General features: G+C 35.7%; 4 protein-coding genes and 1 non-coding gene across 12 annotated transcripts; 2 read left to right on the top strand and 3 right to left on the bottom strand.

The window, feature by feature from the left end:
* Nucleotides 1-2,529: 2,529 nt before the first annotated feature.
* Nucleotides 2,530-2,617, bottom strand: TRNAY-GUA (transfer RNA tyrosine (anticodon GUA)). Its single transcript is given in 2 exon segments — nucleotides 2,530-2,565; nucleotides 2,581-2,617. It is a non-coding gene; the product is annotated as a tRNA-Tyr (tRNA).
* A 474-nt stretch (nucleotides 2,618-3,091) lies between these two features.
* LOC133692396 (bifunctional L-3-cyanoalanine synthase/cysteine synthase 1, mitochondrial) lies at nucleotides 3,092-6,466 on the bottom strand. Of its 2 annotated transcripts, XM_062113294.1 has the most exons (10): nucleotides 6,119-6,463; nucleotides 5,386-5,495; nucleotides 5,249-5,306; nucleotides 4,883-5,146; nucleotides 4,591-4,728; nucleotides 4,429-4,480; nucleotides 4,245-4,324; nucleotides 4,070-4,129; nucleotides 3,718-3,798; nucleotides 3,092-3,452 (listed from the first exon to the last, which is right to left on the bottom strand). In XM_062113294.1, the coding sequence occupies exons 1-10, from the start codon at nucleotides 6,302-6,304 to the stop codon at nucleotides 3,354-3,356; spliced, it is 1,128 nt and encodes a 375-aa protein (XP_061969278.1). In that variant the 5' UTR covers nucleotides 6,305-6,463; the 3' UTR covers nucleotides 3,092-3,353. The 2 variants fall into 2 exon arrangements, with proteins under 2 accessions (XP_061969278.1, XP_061969279.1); XM_062113295.1 differs by lacking the exons at nucleotides 3,092-3,452; nucleotides 3,718-3,798; nucleotides 4,070-4,129 and having other exon boundaries at nucleotides 4,255-4,344; nucleotides 6,119-6,466.
* A 1,220-nt stretch (nucleotides 6,467-7,686) lies between these two features.
* On the top strand, nucleotides 7,687-10,748 carry LOC133692218 (ATG8-interacting protein 2-like). 3 transcript variants are annotated; one of them, XM_062112998.1, is made up of 4 exons: nucleotides 7,689-7,993; nucleotides 8,603-9,417; nucleotides 10,294-10,422; nucleotides 10,540-10,748. In XM_062112998.1, the coding sequence occupies exons 2-3, from the start codon at nucleotides 8,623-8,625 to the stop codon at nucleotides 10,396-10,398; spliced, it is 900 nt and encodes a 299-aa protein (XP_061968982.1). In that variant the 5' UTR covers nucleotides 7,689-7,993; nucleotides 8,603-8,622; the 3' UTR covers nucleotides 10,399-10,422; nucleotides 10,540-10,748. The 3 variants fall into 3 exon arrangements, with proteins under 3 accessions (XP_061968983.1, XP_061968982.1, XP_061968981.1); XM_062112999.1 differs by having other exon boundaries at nucleotides 7,687-7,993; nucleotides 8,607-9,417; nucleotides 10,294-10,748; XM_062112997.1 differs by having other exon boundaries at nucleotides 7,690-7,993; nucleotides 10,294-10,748.
* A 372-nt stretch (nucleotides 10,749-11,120) lies between these two features.
* On the bottom strand, nucleotides 11,121-15,523 carry LOC133692219 (ascorbate transporter, chloroplastic-like). Of its 3 annotated transcripts, none has more exons than XM_062113000.1 (6): nucleotides 15,259-15,522; nucleotides 15,048-15,157; nucleotides 14,358-14,459; nucleotides 13,464-13,529; nucleotides 13,138-13,222; nucleotides 12,906-13,040 (listed from the first exon to the last, which is right to left on the bottom strand). In XM_062113000.1, exons 1-6 carry the CDS (start codon nucleotides 15,311-15,313, stop codon nucleotides 12,931-12,933), a joined length of 528 nt encoding a protein of 175 aa, XP_061968984.1. In that variant the 5' UTR covers nucleotides 15,314-15,522; the 3' UTR covers nucleotides 12,906-12,930. The 3 variants fall into 3 exon arrangements, with proteins under 3 accessions (XP_061968987.1, XP_061968984.1, XP_061968986.1); XM_062113002.1 differs by having other exon boundaries at nucleotides 15,048-15,106; nucleotides 15,259-15,521; XM_062113003.1 differs by lacking the exons at nucleotides 12,906-13,040; nucleotides 13,138-13,222; nucleotides 13,464-13,529 and adding an exon at nucleotides 11,121-11,346 and having other exon boundaries at nucleotides 15,259-15,523.
* Nucleotides 15,524-17,060: 1,537 nt separating this feature from the next.
* Nucleotides 17,061-21,978, top strand: LOC133692128 (SKP1-like protein 21). Of its 3 annotated transcripts, none has more exons than XM_062112836.1 (9): nucleotides 17,061-17,618; nucleotides 18,049-18,273; nucleotides 18,488-18,679; nucleotides 18,760-18,870; nucleotides 18,960-19,038; nucleotides 19,956-20,044; nucleotides 20,132-20,313; nucleotides 20,889-21,022; nucleotides 21,497-21,978. In XM_062112836.1, exons 1-9 carry the CDS (start codon nucleotides 17,583-17,585, stop codon nucleotides 21,547-21,549), a joined length of 1,101 nt encoding a protein of 366 aa, XP_061968820.1. In that variant the 5' UTR covers nucleotides 17,061-17,582; the 3' UTR covers nucleotides 21,550-21,978. The 3 variants fall into 3 exon arrangements, with proteins under 3 accessions (XP_061968820.1, XP_061968821.1, XP_061968822.1); XM_062112837.1 differs by having other exon boundaries at nucleotides 21,440-21,978; XM_062112838.1 differs by lacking the exon at nucleotides 21,497-21,978 and having other exon boundaries at nucleotides 20,132-20,325; nucleotides 20,889-21,021.
* Nucleotides 21,979-22,000: the final 22 nt, after the last annotated feature.

The raw sequence follows: 22,000 nt of genomic DNA, 5'->3' as shown, positions 1-22,000 counted from the left end.
AGAAGAAGAGCGATATATACTCTACAATTCTCTATACGTACGTGTAGTATTTCTCCATGTGATTCTGAAACATACGGTGTTTCTCTAAAATAGACAAAAAGTCGGAGCAGTTTGTGCTTTTTTGAGGTTATTTTTTTAGATAAAAACCGGACGGTTCAAACCGGAAGTTAAAAAAGACCGGGATATTAAACCTTCTTTTCTTCCCGCCCTCATCAGACCTGGTCGCCGCACACCCAACCATCAAGACAGACTCTCTCTTCAACTTTCTTGCTCTCCTGGCCTCGTCTTTCATTCTCTTTGAAAAATTGGTCCCAGTACTCCTTCTCGATAAGTAAGGTAGGGGTGTTGTTTGGTTCCAGTGATCGAGCGCTGCTATTCATAGATCTGGAGTTATATTCTATTGTTTATTTTGTTGCCTTCTTTCATAACCTTAGTAGCGAGTATCTTGTAAGTGTATTTAGCATATCATTTTCTGTCAAATGTCGAGGAGGCCATCGAGTCCAGTAGTTATTGATCTGCCCACGCCAGTGCAGTATTTACAGTTTGCTTGGGATAACTGCTAATTGCTATAAGAGAGTAGCAAGGGCAGACCCACCCGAAGCAGGGGCAAACCAAGAGCGTATCTTCCATCTTGAGATGGTGATTCGGTCCAGCAGCGGCGATGGTGAAAGCATCAGAGGCAATAATATGTTTTTTTTCGTCTTAAAGGTCAAAGATTGAGTCTAATGAAGGGAAAGATTATTGCGAGCGCAAGATTATTTCTAACGCAAGATTAGATCTGTGTTCTTTTATTATTATTTTTTTTGGTTTTTCAACAATATAAATTAATTGAACCAGACTGGTCTAAAATTGATCGGTTTAAATTGATTTCAATTTGATTTTGGTTTATTTTTTTTAAAAATTAATTTAGTTATTGTTTTTGGTTAAAAAGTGAAATTAACCGAAAATGTTTACTCCCATGCAAAGGTGCACCCTTACTTACTGGTGTGTAGGCGTGATTAAATTAAACTTAATTAATTTGATAATAAAATAAAAAAAATTAGATAATAATAATAAACAAATTAAAAAAATATAATTGTGAAAAAAACTCGTGATTTGAGAGGTTAATAAAATTCTAATCCATGTCTTATCCATGTTTGAAGATTTTTTAATTTTAGTATCTTTTTTGTTTCAATCTGACTCTCGATTAAGACAATTAATTTTTTAATTAGAATTAAGTCATATAAAATAAAACTTCAAGAAATAAAATAAATTATTGGAAAATACACATATGTACACATTATTTTATTTTATGAGTGCGTGAACGGTATGGGCTCAACAATAAGCATCCCGTGCCTTTTTAGATTTTTACTTAATAAAAGTGTGTTTTCTCGAAAGCACATATCATGCACTATTTTTTTCATGTCTATCCCCGGGGTATAATACTTGCCTTGGCAAGCAATAAAAGAGTGATAGATAGGAAGTGCAAAAGTGTACGAGTGATGCCGTGGATCACACCACAAATATATCGATAAATGTATTCTTAATTATTATTATTATTATTATTATTATGGATACTTGTTATCAATTATATTTATCTGTTCACTTCTCTAAAATACATAAATAACACACACACACACACACCACTCTCGAGGAACATATTTCCCTGTTCCTTTCTGTAGCATTATTTCTTACAGCGCCATTATTGAAGAGGAATATTTCTTACAAGACACAAAAACAAAAGTTTTCAAGCATCCCGAATGTTGGGGTCGATTGTCCAGTCCGGACACCAGTCAGAGGATCCAATTTCAAAGACTCCCTTGATGACCAATGGAGGATAACTTCCTCGTATGATACCGGAGACGTTGTGTAGTGGAGGCTGGATAGAGCTGCAGCAGCAGCTACTGTCGGCCTGTCTAGCAAAGGACCTAACTAGAAGATTTTGGTCCTTCACTCGATGTATATCTGTTATTGTAAAAATCGTCTACCAACAAAATCGTACTCTTGAGCCTCTGATTCAGTTATTTTCTTACTGGTAGCCAACTAAGCTTTATGCAAGAGGGTCATTTGTCTCTCTCTCTCTCTCTTTTAATTATAGATATATAAATAATTTGTATGCACTTTAATTATTTCTACGAGTTCTGAAATTAACAATTAAATACACTTTTAGTGATTGGATTCAACTAATAACTATTCAAGAATAAATTCAAGATTGACGGGCTTAGCTATCTTTTAAGGATAAATTGTGAACTAATTATATTCTGCAGACAAGCAACTATAATACAGTACCTATAAAGTTAGTTGTGTACTAATATTAACTCTATAATTAAATATAAAGATTTGTTTTCTATTTTCCAGGGGCTTTGATATTTGAAAATTTAATAAAGAATTTTTTTTCCTTGTAAAAACTCCACATTTCCTGTGACTCGGGCTTCTCTCTTGAGAGAGAAAAGGTAAAGGAGTAAAATTGTGAAGCATGCAAACGGAGTTAGAAAGCGTTTTAACAGAGGGGAAGTAATTTAAACGCAGGAAAAATCAAATGTCAAAAATTCCGACCTGCCGGATTCGAACCAGCGACCTAAGGATGACAGATTGCTAGAACTACAGTCCTCCGCTCTACCAACTGAGCTAAGGTCGGATTTAAGAACGTTTGGTGACAATATATTTATATTATGAAACAATATTTCTAATTTCCTATCTAATTTATCCCTTGCAGTCTTCGCCCTGGCCTTGAAAATACTGAAGTCTTAGAGAACCATAAAAGGAAAATTAAGGCTTTCGGGATAAAATTAATTGATTTGCACATACTAATTCAACTGATGCTGGTAAGACCAGCTGAATGATTTTTGAGTTGCAAGAAGTTTTGGCACGAACATGAAACCAGAGGTGTAGGCAACAAAGAGCAATTGCTTGAGTGCGTTTTCTATAATAGAGTTTTATGCTGGTGTCAGGATAAGATTTTATGTTCAGGTGGTATCCAAGAGTTGGCTAGGAATTATATCAGCATATTCAACTCTCAAAAGATCCCCACAAGGTTTGGTTATGAATTGCTGAAGATATACAATTTATATTGATAACGTTAACACTGCAAAACCTCCAGTTCAAGCTGAGATGAAAGGAAAATAATTTAATTTCCACTAATCAAATAAAATTTGAGTATCTTGTGATTTCTCGTAATAAAAGTGACATTGGAAACTGATGCGAATATTTAAAAGACAAGCAAACTTTATCACCACAAATGTTCTGGAGATTAAACCCTGTGTATAGACAGAGTGGACATATTTTGCTGCACGTGGTTCAACAACTAACTACATTGGGACACATGTTTGCACAAGAGCCCATTGCCATTCATTGAGCGAGATATCTGAAAGAATTTAGTCCACAGGAACTGGCTGCATGTTTTCAGCTTCTTTCCTCAACTCTTGAAACAGGACAGATGACAAGTATCGCTCCCCAAAACTTGCATGAACAGTCTGAAAGTCAACCAGTAACAACTCTTACATAGCATTCATACTTCAATTGATTTACTTGCATAAAAAAGAATTCTCGATTCAAGGATGAGGAAATTTGCTTAAATTGATGAAACCTTAAGCCCTTTCGACAACCAAATATATTGGTTGATGACTCGAGTAGAGAAGTCATTACTAGTGGCATGCCCCCATCCCGCAAACAGTGTAAATTACCAGCACACCTGTTAAATTCTGTGTTTTTGAGAATTGGAATATAAGTTGTTCTTACCACAATAAGTTTGCCTTTATTCTCAGGCATTCTAGCAAGTCTAAGTGCAGCAACTGTGTTGGCTCCGGATGAAATTCCCACCTATGGAAACCAAAAATATCGAACTAAAATTTAAACAACAAATAGTAGTCTCCTGTTGCTCATATCTCGAAAGTAAATGGAAGTCATAAAAACTAGAAATTCAAGAACTCAAAAATTGCAGCCAAAGTTCAAAGAAATCCAATTCACATCCCAAAAATTTGAACATTGCCCTGTGCATTAGCATGTGTATACCATCTAAAGAGGCTGTCAAAGACAGAAAACCAGGTGAAGTGTCAACTATAACAGACTTAAAATCGTTAAGATTTATTACCATAAGACCCTCCTCCAATGCCAACCTTCTAGCCATATTCACAGCATCTTCGCTACTAACCTGCCATTGAAGTGTTTCACTGTTAGTTTTCCATATTAGAATCTGATATTGAAAATGCTGTTATCTTTTTGTTTCTTTTGACCTCTTCCCTGTTCTTCAAATCAGCAGTACCTACCTCCAGAACCTTTTCCATTACATCCATGTCCAATATGTCTGGTTTGAATCCAACCCCATTGCCAGTAATGTGATGAGGACCTATTTCAATTGACAAGATGCTAGAGACACTTCATAATTCCTTTTCCCTATTAAGAAGGGAAGAAAAGAAAAAAGACAGACCTAGAGTGAAGCGAGAATCATACCTGGTTTGCCACCATTCAGTATATTACTCTCAGTAGGCTCAACTCCATAAATCTACCATCACAGAAGAAAAACAGAACATTATGGGAGGAATAAAATAAAATTTATGACGGCACATGTTAGTGATGCAGTGAAATCACCAATAAGAATTTAAAATTACATACCTTAACATTAGGATTTTGGGACTTGAGATACTGCCCAACACCAGAGACAGTCCCTCCACTGCCTATTCCCATGACAAAGATGTCAACTTTTCCTAGTGTATCCTCCCATATTTCAGGGCCAGTAGTTTCAAAATGGACCTGATTTTTTCCATTTAAATTCAGAATTCAAACCAATAATTACAAAGCAAGAGAGTTTAAATCCCCCGATCATCAATTAATAATAACTCGAGCAAACTGCTCTCGACAAACCATTCAAGCTATGCAATGTCGTTGCTATTGTGAAATTAAGCACCTGAGTATTGGCAGGATTTGAGAACTGTTGAAGCATGAAAGCATTTGGTGTGGATTCCAAAAGTTCATATGCCTTCTTAACTGTTCCTCCCATTCCCTTAGTGGGGTCAGTCAAAATTAGCTCAGCTCCAAATGCTCTCATAGTCACCCTTCTCTCCAAGCTAGTGTAAGAAGGCATGGTTAGTATCATCTTGTATCCTTTCATGGCTGCCATAAATGCCATACTTATCCCCATATTACCAGATGTCGGCTCTATCAAAGTCGTCTGATACAACATCAATAAAAAAGTTGGAGAAATTCAAAAGATCAAAACATCTGATTGAACCAATAATATCAAAAAACTCCAGAGCTGTGACTATAAGCTAACCTTCCCAGGAGCAATCAAGTTCTTTTTTTCAGCATTTTCAACCATTGCCAATGCCGGTCTGTAACATAAACATTATGGTTCTTATATGATCTCTAAGGTCAATGATAACATCTGAAATAGTTTGAATTCTGAGATACCTGTCTTTGATGCTAGAAGTGGGCTGAAACATCTCTTGCTTGACAGCTATATAAGCTCCACATCCTTCGGTCACTTTGTTAAGATACACAAGTGGAGTTATCCCAATGAGCTGAATATTTTGAATTAGAAAAAAAAAGAAAGAGCATTAGTTTGGAGACAAAAACTTGATCCAAGATTAGAAAATATTTGATGCTGAAAATCCACACTCCTTAGTCCTTTCCTTATGAACGAACAACTTGGTAGAAGTAGAACTGCCTGAAACCTATGTCGACGACCAGTCTTCGTCAAACATGAAGACGATCTGTCGTTTCAGAGGCTGAATAAGCAAAGGTACAGACAGCACGTGGCGCGACATAACTGCCGCAAGGAAGAAAAAAGGCACAGCACAGCGGCCAATCCAGTGGACGCAGAAAGACGTTTCTATTTTCCTTTTCTTTCTTTTTGTTTAAATATGAGAATTCTTAATGGACTAAATTTTATATCAAATAAAATCACACACACACACACACACACACACACACACACACATATATATATATATATAGCAGGATTGAGGAGAAAAACATTGAAATCAAAAATAAAAACAGCAGGAAAAGAATACCACTGTAGTTGAACAAAATGGTAGGTTGCAAAGTAGAAAAATATCATGTATTAATGCAACAAGAATTAAGTAATGAAAGGTATTCTTGGTTTAAATTAACGATCCAAAGAGAAGAACGGGGTTGGACATACTTGGGAAACTCGTGTCTTGATTTTCGTCCCAGGAAGATCTTTTGGCAGATCTCTGAGTCTTTGAGCAAAAGAAGCAGAGGCAACAGTAGCAGCTTCTGCAGAGAACAATCTTCTAACCATCATCAGCTCATTACATGCTGGGATTGATGATGAACTTTTCTTCAATAAGCTCCTTATAGCAGCCATTAATGGAGGTGATAATAATAACAAACACCCACCCAGGAGGTTACTAGAGTGACAGCCACTTGTTGCAGTGGATGACAGGGACAAGGATGAAGGGTGGCGTGTGAAGATCTAGGAGTCATGGGAGACCCCTTTTTATAAGGTTTTTGAATTCTACTCTCTGGTTTCTATAGATAAAAGATGGTCATTTTATAATTCCATTTTTTAAATTACCACATCATCCAGTCTAATTCTAATTCTAATTCGAAACTCACGTAGGCTTACAGTATTTATAAAATTATTCTATAAATATTCAACTTGATATGAATATTTATATTAATAAAAAATAAATTTAAATCTTAAAAAATATAAATCAACGGATGAAATTTTAGATTTACTTACTAAAAATCACTAGTTTGAATTCCACGAACCTTATGGCAACTAGAAACTTACATGGTAGTTAATTTTAGGATCCGTTTGATTAGTCAAGATACACGCAAGCTAATCCAGACATCTTAGTTAATAAGATTTTGAAATAATTTGAGTTTTTTTAATCCATATTTTGAAATAAGAGAGAGAGGATCACTTCATTCTAGTTGTAAAGAAATAAAAAATGATACTAATGTTAATTTCAGTCACAAAAACAAAATTTTTTTATATTAATTGGTTTTCTATGATGAGGAGAGTTCCATTTAAATGTTTTTTTTTCATTGAAAGTGTATAAAAAACAAATTTAAACTTGAGAATATTTTTAATTCCCAACTGATTTTGGTTATTAGGGTGATTTTTTGGATTAATTGACTGATTTAACAAGATTTTTAAAGTGTTTTAGATCAAAATAAATTTCTAGGTAAAAAATAATTTACTCTCGATTTTTCAATCACCACATTGACCAATATATGAAAATCTAACCTTTTATTTTTCAAAAATAATTTGGGCGAACGACATCCATTGAAAATATAAAAGTCCAAGTGCGTAGACCCTTACTAATGGGTAGACACATTATACTTTTTTTTAATTTATGTTTTTTATGTTATTTTTTAAAAATAAAATTTTAATTTAGATTTAAGTTAATATCACTTTTATCTTTTATTTTGTTTATTTAGACTCTTTTAAATAGTTTTTTTTTAAATTATTTTATATGCATTTAAATAGTTGCTTTTTATATAATTTTTAAATTTTTTTTAATACATTTTTGACATAATTTTATCATATTTACTATTTTTAGCCTTACACCACATATAAAATATGGATACGTTATTTTGATATTATATATATATATATATATATATATATATATATATATATATAACTTGCTCTGATAATCATGATTTAACGGACGTGTAAAAAACATGCCTTCCCTCCCTCCCACGCAAAGCTAGCTTGCTAATTTAAAAGAAGTTTAGACACAAGCAAGGAATCACGATCCCCTGACTGTACGGAAGCGAGCAGATAAGCTTTGAATCCACTAATCACACAACCGAACACGCTTCACCTACTGCAGCCGGTCAAAACCATTTCCTCGACCCTCCTAAACAACCGGCCACTGCAGGTTTACTTGTTCTCAGCCCGAGAGTAGTACAGTCCAGTACAATACAATAAAATCCCATTTCTCCCTCTCGGCACTCCTCTCCAGGCATTTTCCACCATCGTCAGCAAAACGTCATCGTTTTGGTCTCCATATCGCTCCGGATCTCGTCCGATTATATATCTGTGAGTTCTCCATATCTACTTTCGTTGTCTGCATCAGGAAAGATCTCAGCCGTTGTTTTTCTCCGATGGATGATGACTGTGTTTTGATTGTCTGCGAGCTTGTGTATGGGATCTGTAATTGTTTTATTTGACTGATCGGTTGTTTATCATGCGCACAGTTATAGTTTTCCGTATGGTGGAGTTAGGTTTTTGTTTTATTATCTAGTTTGATTCTAAGTGTAGAAATCATTTTTATCAAGTTGATACTAATTGAAGGGAATTATTTTATTAGATTTATTGAAAATGAATTATTCATAATATGTAGAGTTTGTGGTTTTTCAGTTTTATTGATCACCACTGCTTTAACTAGAGTTATCTCGATTGGGACTTGCACATTTTTTTTCGTGTATTAATTCACCGGAGATTGATTGAATTTGTGTTTTCAGGAAACTGAACAGAAAACGAGTGGTTAATGATAGAGCTGAAATATTTTATTTGGCCTGTTTTGTGTGCTTTTTGGTTGATATCTTGGTCTCCTGGCTGCTTTATGGTGCTATTAAATTAACTTGGTCCATAATTTGATCAAAGAATATTGTATTTCTCGATGTTTTCCTGTGTATGTGAACTTAGGAAGATAGTGTACGTGGAGGATGGAGGGTAAAAACGAAGGGGAGGAGAATCCCTCTCGTGGGAATGATTGGGAGGTTGTATCTCTTACAGCATCAACATATGCAGCTGCTCCTGGTCCAAAAGAAGTTGATCAGAAGGATTACGAAAGCAGCAGGGCTTATGATGAGGATGGGGATGAAACTTCTCGGGCTTTATTCATGTCTCGTCATTTTGTGCTTCCACGAGGTCAACATGAGAATTTGTCATTGGAACCTGCTAACAGTGAGATTCTTGATTCACAAGTAGGGAAGAATGTGCCCCCTGAGATTGGTTTAGAAGAGGGAGGTAGATCCAGTTGCAAGAATGAAGAGATTTGGCCACTCAAGGGGTTGGATGAATCTGAAGAGTTTCATGGGATGCAGTTGTTTGATGTGAAGGGAAAAGATGGTAAAGAATTTGAAGAAAGCACAACTCTGCAAGATTTCAGTGACAAGGAACAAAGTATATACAGTACAGCGACATTTGGTTCTCTACACAGCGAAACAGCACTTGGTGGATCAACCACATATGATGAGAACCTTGGAATTCCTGAAGTAAACGAACCTTCTGAAAAGGTCTTAGATTTTCCAACTGATGTTCCTTCCTCACCGAAAGCTGCCAAAGATGACAGCCTTCCTTGTGATGCTTGGTGGAAGAGAAGGGTGGCTTCCTTGCATGCTCATGCAAAAGAGGGAAATACATTTTGGTCCATTTTTGTTGCAGCAGCTGTGATGGGAATTGTAATCCTTGGGCAGCGCTGGCAGCAAGAAAGGTGGCAGGCTATCATCAACAATGAGGTGCTTTTTTCCTGCATCCCCATCCCCCCCTTTTTTTCCATGGATCAAGACTTTATCTGCATATAAATTTTGCTTAAAACTTTACATCTAGCTCTACATGTGATTAGTATGATAGTAGAATCTGCTTGGGTTTTGGGAGCTCATATTTTTTTATATTATCTATTGGGGTTGAAGTTTAGAACCCTGCTGGTTAATGTGTAATCACTAAAGATGTTTGAGAGGCTATGAAAAAGATGTTATGTGAGGGAAAAGAGAGAGCACGCGGAATGTTCTGGTGAAGAAGTAGAGAGAAATGCAATGAAGTAGTCACAACTTATACCAACAACTGCAAGAAGTTATTATTAATTGATAACAGTCTCCTGTTAATACTTCCCTCCATTTTAATATATATAATGCTTTCGTTTTTATTTTTAAACTTTGGCTGCCTGAGCTCTGATATGCAAGAGCATGAGGCTACATACTGGATTGATTAAAGCTTTACACGTACATGAGTTGCACTCCAGCCTAAAATCACTTGAGCTTCTGGTAACTCCTAGTCATATAGGTAGCTTCTGAAATTTGCACACTAGATCATGCTTGTTACCTTTACCTTTGTGCCAGTGTTGTAAGTACTTAATTGGCGCACTAAAACTGCTGCGTAACTTCTTTCTATTGTGTTTGAGCAGATTTTAGCACTTGGCATAAATTAATTTACTCATTTTTGCATATGGATGGCACATCAAGTTATGGTTGCTGCCTTCATGATCCCCGCCCCCTGTTTGCTGCCATACTCTGCTGCATGGATAATATCTATCAATTACAACACTTCCCCCATGTCCAGTTCCTTTTTGAACTCGTCGTTTCCACTAAGTCTGACTTCTATTGCTCTGTTTGCAGAAAAGTGGGAGGATATTGGGGCCAATAACTCGTCTTAAAGATGTGATTGTGGGTGGCCATCGACGCGGTTCTTTTATCAGGGGAAGTACCTCAAGTGACAACTAAGATATTGACGAGAATGTCAGGATGGTAAATTACTGTATTTTTCTGTGTGGTTGACCTAATTTTCACATGACAGAGCTCCATGGCTACATGTTAAAAGTTTGATATTGTCGTGCTTCTGTAATTGTGGTGGTGGTTTTTCAGTATCTGGCTCGTTGTGGGAATTCATTTTTCATTGAAGATTGGCAGGTAGTAGAGAACTAACTGTGTATCTAAAACACCCATGAATTCCGTAGTATCCACAGTGAAGTCTATCTATCATCACCGGGAGATGTATATGGATTTTTATTGGGATTTGTACATATTTGACCTGGTTTGTTAAGAAAATACGAGGATTTGGATCAAAAAGTTTACATTTCTTGTACTGACAAGTCATTTATTTTTTATTTTTTAAAAAAGGTAATAATTTTGCTTGAAAGATGCGAGGAATTTCAAAGAAAAATCGATAATTATGATGCGTCACTGAAACCATACGCATTCAGAGATCGCATGCGTGCTCCGTGGTTGGAAGATTCGACAGGAACATGAAAGCAAAATTATTTTTGCTGTAAATTTTTCTTAAAATTATTTTTTTAAATAAAAAATATTTATATTTGTTTAAATAAAAAATATTTTAAAAAATAATATTTACCATCCATAATTACGTATTTCTTAGCTAGGTATGCTGGAAGGCCTAATGGAACATGCTTTACTTGATATTTGATAATTTAGAGCTTGCTCGCGAGTGGGAGAATAGTTCGAGTATATTACCCCTTGTGTTCAATCTTTATCATGTTTTGAAGATGCATGAGGTGGGACTGGTATTTATTAGTAACACTCCACCTGATACTTACTACTCAAACATGGGATATACAGAGCGTGTTCCTGAATTGTGACCGCTTGCAGAATAAGATCTTCGTCAAATCTTGACGGGTAACCAAGAAGATCGAAAGCTGTATTCCTCCAGTACACCTGCACATACATTACCGCATCTTAATCAGCATCCGAATCTAGAACACTAATTATTTTGTCGACAAATAAGATCGACCAAAAGAGTATGTGAAAGATGCTCAAGCTATCATTTGGGAAGATTCTGCAAAGCACAGAAGAGAATTGTTTTTTTTACTTTTTATGAAAAGAATGCAACTTTGATTCTCTTGCTAATTCCATGGATCATAAATTTTCTATTTTACCATTTTTTTCCCCAGAAAATCTTCTGTCCGGGCCACTTCAGTAGTTAGTATTGAAACTTCCTAGAATGGTCCAGGCTGAGCCAAGTCCCAAGGAATTCTAAGGTTGCTTCTAACTAGAAGCACCTACCAATACCAAACACACGTCACGTGCACTCTACTCTGCAAGTAGCGGTAAGCACCCCCAGACAAGGAAAGAAGCAAATAGCACGGAAAACAGTTAAACCATGTCATTTGGTCCATGTGCTCTATGTTATTAGTCCGGCTTGGGCTCTATAATTCTTTCTTTTTGGTGAAATTGTTGGTAGACAACGTCTTCCATATTAGTTATACGCTCAAGCTCCACTGTAGCCGGTCAAATCTTTTCTAATATAAAATAATATAGCTTAATTTTTAATTAAAAAAATATTTAATGATATATGAGAGAAACAAACTAAATAATTCCAGATGAATCTCATAAATCTAAGTTGGATGATTTTGAGAGTGTAATAAATATTACTTTTCAACATGTTTTTTATTTTATAATACATTAGAACCAAACCTAATCTAGATCAATTCTTGAGTTAGTGGATCAACTCACCAAGCTTACCTATGTTTTTTAGGACTACACGCAAGTCTAAACCACATCCAAGAAAATGATATAGCCATTAAAATGCAAGAGTAACTACTAATTGAGAGCATGATGATCGTGATCGCATGTCCACTCCACTAACTAAAATGTGTGGAAGATAAATGTTGTATTGTCAATTTCATATATATATATATATATATATATATATATATATATATAGTTTAACGTGGATGTCCGGGTCAGTTTACGCGTACCTCGACTAATTTCACGGGTCTTGAAGTTAACGACCATGTAAGCCTTCAGTAGCCATCATATGAGCAACCACATGGCTCGAACCTGAGACCACAAAGAAAGCAAATCTCTTGGTTCCAAGCTCTTACCACTGACCACCACCAATTTCATATTTTTGTATTTGGAAGAACTGCTTTCTGATTTCTCTTATAAAGCTGAGGTTTAAAGTGAGTTTTCTTTAGTGGATGACGTGGTATATTTCTATGAGCAAAAATTACCTATCATCATCTGCAAATGTATATTAATAATGCAAAGGAAAGAAAAAGGCATGACACTAACCCATAGAGAGGTCTTTAAACCAACCCCAAAACAAGTGAGCAGCAATTTATGGGCCTCAAGGATGGTAGGAAAACTTTTATGCATTGGGGCATCCTGGCCTTCAATTATTAATCAGGGTTTTTATACTTACATGTGTTACATTTGTCCTTTTCGGTGCCCCTTTCTCTTTTTACTCAGCAGACTAGACTGCTCCCCCCCCCCCCCCCCCTCCCCCCCCCCACATTCTTATATTACTCTAGTCAAGAACTTTTTCTCTCCAGTTGAAAAAAAGTTCCAGACTAACGTGCCTCTGATATAAAGTGCGACAGCCACCTTAAACACATCAGCCCAAGAACCTGCGGAAACGAAATTGAGAAGAAACAACAAATTAAGAAAGTAAAAATCCCCGCAGCAGAACAAAAGGTAGGAGTTAATTTGCTTATAGTGTTTTACCCCTTTGGAGTATGTATCCAGTTGCGGCAGTACCAAAGACACCTGCAAGCATTCCTGCAGTATTTGAGAGTCCTAATAGAACTCCCTGTAATTGAAATTTATTAGCTTACTTTTGACTAATTTCTTCAAGTTTATAGACGACTTCTACAAAGATGAAGACAGTAGTTTTTCTTTACTGATGTGGGAAAAAAACAAACAGAACAGGCCATTAGAAAACAAGTACAACCATATCTTCAATAAACAAGTAGCATAGGGGGCAAAACATTTTGAAAACCACAATTAAAGGTGATCTCCAAGTAGTCATGCAAAAGATAGAGATGACTCACAGCATAACGGGGGCCAATATATTGGTGATTTGAATAGAGACCAGACTGTGAGAATGCATCCGATCCCTGTCATCAACAAAGGATACCAAGAATTCATCCAGGATTATGAAGAAATAAAAGGCCATCTAAGTTTTACAGCTTCCATCTGCTAACTAATATCATTACTGGAAGCCATAATAGCACAGTCACGTGCACATAATTGCCATATATTGGACATCTTAGAACATGTTTTAATTTATCAGTGAGTTCAAATTTTTCTTCTCCACTTATCTATACATTTTCAGCATTTTTATCTCGTTCCAAGAAAATAAAATGCAGGGGGTGCCTGGCCTCCCTTACGTTGTATTTCAAGGCCTTGAAGTTTGTTGGTGCTCATGCATATAGAAAAAAATCTCTCTTTTGATTTGCCCCTTTGATCTGATGTTCATGAGGTGCTTATGGTTATGCCTTTAAAAATTGATAGGAAAAGGAGAAATGGAAGATGAAAAAGAAAATCCAGCTTTGAAACACAGCACGAAAGGAGGTGGCCTGGTCTTTCCTTTCGATATTCAGACTGCTCGTAACACATCCTCATTCTAAATTAAGCTTTCACGCTCAAGTCTTCTAATTTAAACCTATATGCTTATTATTGAATCAGAGGTAAGTCCATAACAAAACCAGTCCAGGACAGTATCAAGTCATGCAAGCAGGGTGAGTTGGATGGTACAGTTCTACTATTCTTACTGAAATTACTTATACTAGTCCTTCTGAAATCACTTTGCAAACAACACCTAGAAACCACCATTTTTCATCCAACAGCGAAACGGAAGGTCTTGATATCCATGTCATAGTCAGAAACAACAAATATTAAAAGATGAGTGAAACTGGTGAAGGTGGCATCAATCTAGAAAGAACCTGACTGCATGCCATGCAGAGTACAGCCATAGCAGGAGTCCTGACGTGGCTGAGTTGTGCAAGGAAGATGGCTGGACCTAAGAACCCAATTGATTGCATGATCTGCGATAGTAACAAATTTTGAAGAGCAACCATTACTTGGCTTGAAAAAAACCAGGCAGCAGAAATTATTGCAAAAAAGTGGAATGCATGTTCTATTACCCATATCAGTACTGCTTTGAGCTGGTTAAATCTAATCAAACTGACAGCTCTCAAATTATTTACTCCATCTGATAAGAAATACCCGAAGAATCCCAAATATTTACTTTTCGTTCAGTTGTGAGTGTATATGTAAAGGTCCAATTCTACATCCATATCCATATATTTAATCCACATAGTAAGTAAAAGTTAATTTGACAAAGAAAACCACCTATAAAATTAAAGACATGTATGACCTCTCCATACAAACATTAAGGGAAATCGGAAAATTTACTCGGGCAAAACCGACACAGTAGATGTATGTGGCATATCAGTTTATAGACTGCTCTTTTTATCCTCGGAATAACACATAGAATACCAATGTTCTTAGAAACTTAAAATTCTTCTCACTATCATTGGACAATCAGTCGGTGCCCAAAGCATATATTAATGTGATTAAAGCCTGATAGTAACTAAACATGGTTAAGAGTAAGAGCAGTATTTAATCCTTGCCTTCCGAACTGCTGTTATAGACAGACCTCTGCTCACAAGTGTGTCAGCAATCCAGCCTCCTACATTTGCAAAAACAGCCATGGTCAACCATGGCAAGACACATAATACGCCTGACTCAGTGAGATTGAAAAATTAAACCAGATAAAGTGAAGATGAATTCAGAAAATGGCAAATATAATAAACAGAAGTCAAGTTAAGAAGGTAAGCTAACCTGAGCCTATAAGAGAACCGGAATTCCGGTTCGAAATCAAGCCACCGATAGCCATTCCTTCAAATACCGCTAACTGACTAATTGACCGGGGCTATCAGAGAACTATAGCATTTGAGATCACAAAGAATGAAGGTTAGATTTTAAAATTTTAAAACTGTATTTAGTCACTCTGCTTATCAAGCTCCGGTCTTTTAGTCCGGAGAGGATAAACAGAGGGAGAGTTTTTCTCGACGATTTTTTTATTTTCAGAAAGCGGGAAAGAATCTGGGAGGTGTTTATATGCACAGAAAGGAGGATCGAGAGATTGACACGTGGCATATCATCCTCGTGAAGGAGAGGTTCCCAGTAGAAACTGCCAGAATTATTTAGATACCCCTCCATGCAAAGGAAATGGTGGTGGACTTTTGTCGGGTGAGGTTGTGAATAAGGGATGGTGAGAGGGGTGTTTTCGGGAATTTAAATGAGGATACGTGTACGGGCCGTTGTTATCGAGGGGCTAGCTGCTGTTCCATCGCCAAAGTTCCTCTCACATCACCGGAAAAGGTATCCAGAAATGAATAAAATGGAATTTTTTCTATTTTCCCATTTTAAGAAGTGAGGAAATCAACTTATAGAATCGAGAAATCTTGATTCTATTTTTGAATGTTTCTTGTATCTATAGACTTTCCCTACGAATTGGAGAGTTAGATGAAAAAGCTTACACACTCTCAATTATGCACATGTATTGGTTCTTCAATACAATATATTTGTTTTTATATTTTAAAAATATATTTTTTATTTATTTTTTTTATATTTTAAAAATATATTTTTTATTTATTTTAAATTAATATATATTTGATGTTTTTAGATTATTTTGATGTGTTGATTTCAAAAATAATTTTTAAAAAATAAAAAAATTTATTTTGATATATATATATATTTTTTCAAGTAAAAAATATTTTAAAAACCAATCACAACCACAATCTTAAACATCTATACATTTTAAAAAATATATGAAAGATGAATTTTTGTTGGATATATTACAACCTATTAGATTTAAAAGAAAAAACTTAATGATACTTATTAGATTCTATCATGTTGATAAAATTTATAAAATTATAGATGGAATGTTTTAGTAATTTTTTTTAAAAAAATTTAGTGTTAGTAAACACTATAAAATATTTTGTAATTTATTTTATATATCACAGTTAAATAGCATAAAATAATTTATTTTACAATAAAATATTTTATTAGTAAACGATAATGGAGGGCCTAAAAAAAGTAATGATCTAGACCAAAATGTAAAAAGTTTAAGAAAAAAGGACAGGAAATAGGAAGCAACTAATTACCAAACTTACCCCTTACACGTATTCATAATAACGTGAAGAGATGAAAATTTGTTTAAAACTTGAGGATGCGAGTCTAGCAATATTACGAAATATATATTATTTTTTTAAAAGTATTTTTATATATATATTTTTTTTGAAAATAAAACTAGTCTCGTTCAGAATTTATAATTATTCTTTTTAATAATATATTTTATGAATATCAAATTTGTATTTTTATTTTTATAAAAATATAACAATATTTTATTCACTATACCAATATTTTATTGGTAAATATCCACTATTTACGAGTTTCCACAATCAATTCTATCCATTTATTTATTTTTTAAAAAGTTTAATTTTAACTAAATTACCCATACCCTTACACGTATTCATAATAGAACTCTTCTCCACACCATCCGCATTAATTGTATGATTTTTCGTTTTTATAAAAAGAAATAATTGATCAAAAGTTTATTACAAAAGAAAAAACAGGAAACTAGTATGGGCCGACCCAAACCAATCCTAAAGGCTAAAACGGGTTCACGTGGGTGCGGCGACGTTTTATCGGAACGAACGCCTTAGACGGCGACAAAGCGCGCACCTTTCACTCAGATAAATGGCAAAGTTTCGCGGTCACTATCTTAATTATTCTCCCTCCCAACCTAAAACTTACTCACTCTCTTTCTCTACCTCTCTCACGCACCCATCATTATCAATTCCGATTTGGCAGCCAACCGCCAACCGCCAAATCTGTCTCAGCGCGAAGAAATTAATTAATAATGAGTTTATTATTGAATTCCCTTTTTCTTTAAGTTAGGGTCTAGTTTATGTTGATGCAGGTTTCTGAGAGAAGTGACAGATTCATTCTTAGCTTTCTGTCTTTCCAATGTGATGGAGAAGTTGGAGGCTTGGAGCGTCGTATAGATTCCCAGAAACCTCTAAACGCAGCGTTGCATTTTATGCAGCCTTGTTGTGCTGCGACCGAGGGAGATACTTCTTTCGGATATTGTTTGCCAAATGTCAGAAGTTGATATGGCTGTAGTAAAACCTGAGGTTTGTATTATTATTTATTTATTTATTTTTTACGTGCAATTATGTCTTTCCGTTGGCTTTTCTCAGTTGTAGAAAGCAGACCCTTCCCTTAACTGTTCATGGAAATGTAAATTTGGATGTTCTTTTCTGCCGGGGCGGCAACATATTTTCCTGGAATGAGGATAGTACTTGACTTTTACTATCTTACCTTTTTAAGCATTTGTAGCTGATATTATAAAAGTGAGAAACAAGGAGTTAAAAGCGTTTGCTTTTTTTTTTTCCCTTCCCGCAACTCTCTGTAACATAGAATTTGATATGTGTTGTTGATTTGTGATCTCATGCAACTTAAATATATCTTGTTCATCTGAGCTTCTTCTTTTGAAACCATCTGCTTGTGAAGTTAATGAGGGATTGTCTGAAGGGTTCAAATCCTGTTGCTATCCATTGTCAGATGATGAGATCGTATATCTGGATACAAACCACGGATGGTGCAGCTCAGCAAGTGGAACAAGAAGTTGCCATGTTTTGCCCCATGATATGTCAGGAAGTAATACAAAAGGGAATGGGATCTTCTAAGAACTATGCTATATCTCTACCACAAAGAGTTGGTACATCCATGTTTAGCCTAATTCTTGATTACTGCAGGTTTCATCAAGTACCTGGTCGCTCTAACAAGGTTTCTTCACATTTCTGGCATTTCATATGCTGTTTGTTGGCTTTACATTCGTTTCTTGCTCTCCCTAGTTGATATCAAAAGTACTTGGTAAATGGGAAAACTTGAAACAATCATTTGCATGTTCAGGGAACTGTTCTTTTAGTTCATAAAAGCCTTAGAAAGATGAAATGGCACAGGTACAGCTTTACTTACTTAAGGCTGTTCTTTTGCATAGGAACGCAAGTCTTTTGATGAGAAGTTTGTTCGAATGGACACAAAGAGGCTTTGTGAGTTGACTTCTGCCGCTGAAAGCCTTCAGCTAAAGCCCTTGGTTGATCTTACTAGCCGCGCACTTGCACGAATCATTGAAGGGAAAACCCCTGAGGAGATACGTGAGATATTTCATTTGCCTGATGATCTAACAGAGGTGTCTGGTGCTTATAAGAACCGTGTGCAGCATGTCTTTCTCATACATCTTGTGATTTTAACTTGATTCTAATGATCTAGGAAGAGAAACTAGAGCCTTTGAAGAACACAACTGATGATCCACGGATCCGACTTCTAAATCGATTGTATGCGAAGAAGAGGAAAGAACTGAAAGAGAGAGAGAAACTAAAGGTTTTATTTTTTTCTGTCCTGACTTCGTCCCTAAGTCTTATATAATTTCATCATTCTTGTGATTGATTTGGGCCCTCCATTTGTTGCAGAATGTCGAGGCCGAAGAGGAGCATGTGGATGACCGCTCAGTTGATGACCTCTTATCATTCATCAACGGAGGAGATGGAGGTATGCTCGAGTGTTGGTCACCTGGCATTCTTAATTCCTGAACTTTTTCTATCTTTATGATGGCTTGCTGAGGTTTGATATTATAACCCCAAGCCTGCCAGTGAATTTAAGTTCCACTAGCAAATGTTATAATGCCATGTCATAGAGGATAAAAACTAGGCAATGTCTGTTTGTATAGCATTACTCTAAAAAAAAATGCAGAGGATGGGTGCTTCAATCTAGAAATTTCTAGAACTTTGTTGCATGATAATGCCATGTCATAGAGAATAAAAACTAGGAAATGTCTGTTTGTTCCTTTAATTCCTATTTGGAACTGAACGAGTAGACTTCTAGGTTCGAGAAAATCAGGGCAAGAAAAAATCTACTTTCTCCAATTATTCTTTTTTGGAACTGATGTCTGATTGTGATGATTAAAAATTACGAAGAGGATTGAGAGAGCTTGGCAGGTCATGCCGAATAAAGATATATCTAGAGGTACACCTTGATAGAAATGCATGCAGCTCCTCATCAAACATTTGAGTTTTTTGGCATTGGCTTTGCTTTAATTTTTTTTGTTGATCATATAATTAAAGAGACCTGGACTTGATTGCTCATTTATATCATTCATATAATTCTAGTTATTTGAGGATTCTTCATTGCACAGCATTGGCTTATGAATCATATTTTTGTTGAAGATTCAGTTTCATGCAACTGATAGTGAAAAGAATTTAATGACTACAGAGCATTGTGCTATGTATAAATGCATTTAAAGTTTCAAATGATCAATTGTTGTTGTAAATTTCTTGACCTGTATAGAGGATCATAACAATATCGTTGACACAGAATTATGTCTGTATTTAGTGGCTTTTAGTCTTCTTTTTTTATCTGCTTAATATCCTCGTGAAGGCCTTATAGAGGCAAGGAATTTTTCTTCTCAGATTCCAAAGGGATGAAAACTTCCAAGAATAGAAAGAAACAACAAAAAAGAAAAGATCGGCAAAAGTGTGCCCCTGAAATGCATAAAAAGGTTGGACCTATCATGTTGCCATCCCTTATTTTTAAATGTAATGAGGTTTGGCAATAGTTAAGCTTCTGTTTTGTTACATTTTTGCAGGAGTCTAATGCTTTTAGTTCGTTATGCCATAATGCCAAGGATGATCATGAATTACAGTCCAGCCTCAGAGAGAAATTAAAGTTACAAGATGCGGCAGATGTAATTTTTTCTCCCACAGTGGAGTTTGAGGATGTTGATATTGATGGCGAGATAGATCCAGCTTTAAAAGAAGAAATTGATAGGTGAGCGTGGAGGTGGGTTATTGGTGTATTTTATAGCTTATATGTACATATATGGTTATTTTTTTTTCTTAAAAACAGGATACCTTTTTCTAGTTTTTCCTTTTTCCACATCAATTGTGATGTGAAGTTAAAAGATGACCTTCTTGTCTGCATGGTCCAGGACCGACCATTTCCATCAGTATTTCTTCATGCCTTTAATTGCATTGCTTAAAAGTAAGATGGTGCAATTTCATATTCAGTGAATGAGAATTTATGATGGCGATTATTTGGGCATTCAAATATCTATCACGATCAACACCACATGTATGATAATTGGAAGCTTCTGAATTACATATTGCAGCCTTTAAGTCTTTGAACGTTCCACATCATGTTACTGGTTGAGCTTTAACTTGTGGCCATTTCCCATTGATAATACCCGTGGATTGGAAAAGAATATTACACCCTACCTTGCACTCCTTCCCCACTTGGTCTTGACCTTATTTTGTTGTATTTGATAATGATTGTATTTTTAATTAATACAAGGACATGAATATTAATATTTTCTGCTTTGGTATCCCATAATATCATTTCCCCAGGGAGGTTGAAGATTTTGCTCGAATACTAAATTCAGATTGGCCTGAAAGGATGCAGGAGCTTCTATCTTTGGGTCAAGAGAGGAGACCGGCACAATTATCTATTAATGGCAATGGCAATTTGAAAAGATATGGAAGTATGCCCTCTTTTCCCTGGTGGTTATAATATTGCTCTTGCATGTAATGATTTACTTCTCTGCAATATCCTAGTCCCATGTGTATTGATAGTTGCTTGCTTCAGTGCTAGCATTTGGTTTCGTACTCTTCATATATTTTGATTTGTGGGATTGGAGCTTCAAATTTTCAAACAATAGTATTTTCCTAAACTGTATTCCATTTAAATTTCCAAACCTTTTCATTTATGATATATTCCTTGAGAATCTTGTCGCTTTAATCTGCATAGCTATAAATTCTTGTCTTGACTTTGCTGTTTTGTCCAGTGACAATTGTTAGGGTTGTAACAATGTGACCTCTTATAGCTTGTGAATGGATAGATAGGATAAAGCATGCCTGTTAAAATGTTTACTTGCTGTTGATTTATTAAACAATGCCAGCATTATTCCCCGAACCCTAATCCGTTAGAGCCTCCATGACCATTATGCTCCTCGAAGACTCCTTGAATGATTTGTATGGATGGAGAGGACCAGATCATGGGCAACAATGAATTCTGCAGTATGGATTCTCCCTCAGGCTGCCAGTGGTTGGAACAATTTTGACCAGATGCTAATACAGGTGGCTTATGGAAAGAAAAAGGATTGTAGTGTCAGTGATGTGAATTCAGATGTAAGTTTTTTTCCCTGTATTTGTTTATTTATTTTTCGCATAAGGGAAAAGTAGAAAGAATTGCTTGTGCCTTTCACGAGTCAATTTGTTTGTAGGGGCGCAACCTTTGTCCTTTTACGGAAGGAATAAAAACGCAAAGGCCATTCTATGAGCCATTTCTTCTCAATTGGGGGGTGTTTGTTAATTCCTGTTAAAGTAGTATTGGTTACCTTCCCCATCTGATAAAAGGTTGTCTTTTTATTTTTTGAACTGGATGAAATTAAGAGGCACACATACCCCTTCAATGATTTGGCAGGCATTCCTCAGCTCATTTTGGGTTTCTAAGCAGGTTT

Source organism: Populus nigra, chromosome 4 (assembly GCF_951802175.1).
Source record: "Populus nigra chromosome 4, ddPopNigr1.1, whole genome shotgun sequence".
NCBI lineage: Eukaryota > Viridiplantae > Streptophyta > Magnoliopsida > Malpighiales > Salicaceae > Populus > Populus nigra.
This window is presented reverse-complemented; position numbering and strand designations above follow the sequence as displayed.

What these genes read in the sequence shown, in the direction of transcription:
- LOC133692128 (XM_062112836.1), top strand. Translation starts at nt 17,583, where the DNA reads ATGTCAGAAGTTGATATGGCTGTAGTAAAACCTGAG. An exon ending in TGCCTGATGATCTAACAGAG is followed by an intron (nt 18,680 to 18,759) that starts GTGTCTGGTGCT and finishes CTAATGATCTAG; the next exon opens with GAAGAGAAACTAGAGCCTTT. An exon ending in AAGAGAGAGAGAAACTAAAG is followed by an intron (nt 18,871 to 18,959) that starts GTTTTATTTTTT and finishes CATTTGTTGCAG; the next exon opens with AATGTCGAGGCCGAAGAGGA.
- LOC133692218 (XM_062112999.1), top strand. Translation starts at nt 8,623, where the DNA reads ATGGAGGGTAAAAACGAAGGGGAGGAGAATCCCTCTCGTGGGAATGAT. An exon ending in AGGCTATCATCAACAATGAG is followed by an intron (nt 9,418 to 10,293) that starts GTGCTTTTTTCC and finishes CTCTGTTTGCAG; the next exon opens with AAAAGTGGGAGGATATTGGG.
- LOC133692396 (XM_062113294.1), bottom strand. Translation starts at nt 6,304, where the DNA reads ATGGCTGCTATAAGGAGCTTATTGAAGAAAAGTTCATCATCAATCCCA. An exon ending in ACTTCTAGCATCAAAGACAG is followed by an intron (nt 5,307 to 5,385) that starts GTATCTCAGAAT and finishes TTTATGTTACAG; the next exon opens with ACCGGCATTGGCAATGGTTG. An exon ending in CATTGGAGGAGGGTCTTATG is followed by an intron (nt 3,799 to 4,069) that starts GTAATAAATCTT and finishes TGGTTTCCATAG; the next exon opens with GTGGGAATTTCATCCGGAGC.
- LOC133692219 (XM_062113000.1), bottom strand. Translation starts at nt 15,313, where the DNA reads ATGGCTATCGGTGGCTTGATTTCGAACCGGAATTCCGGTTCTCTTATA. An exon ending in ATATTGGCCCCCGTTATGCT is followed by an intron (nt 13,223 to 13,463) that starts GTGAGTCATCTC and finishes TTTCAATTACAG; the next exon opens with GGAGTTCTATTAGGACTCTC. An exon ending in TGGATACATACTCCAAAGGG is followed by an intron (nt 13,041 to 13,137) that starts GTAAAACACTAT and finishes TCGTTTCCGCAG; the next exon opens with GTTCTTGGGCTGATGTGTTT.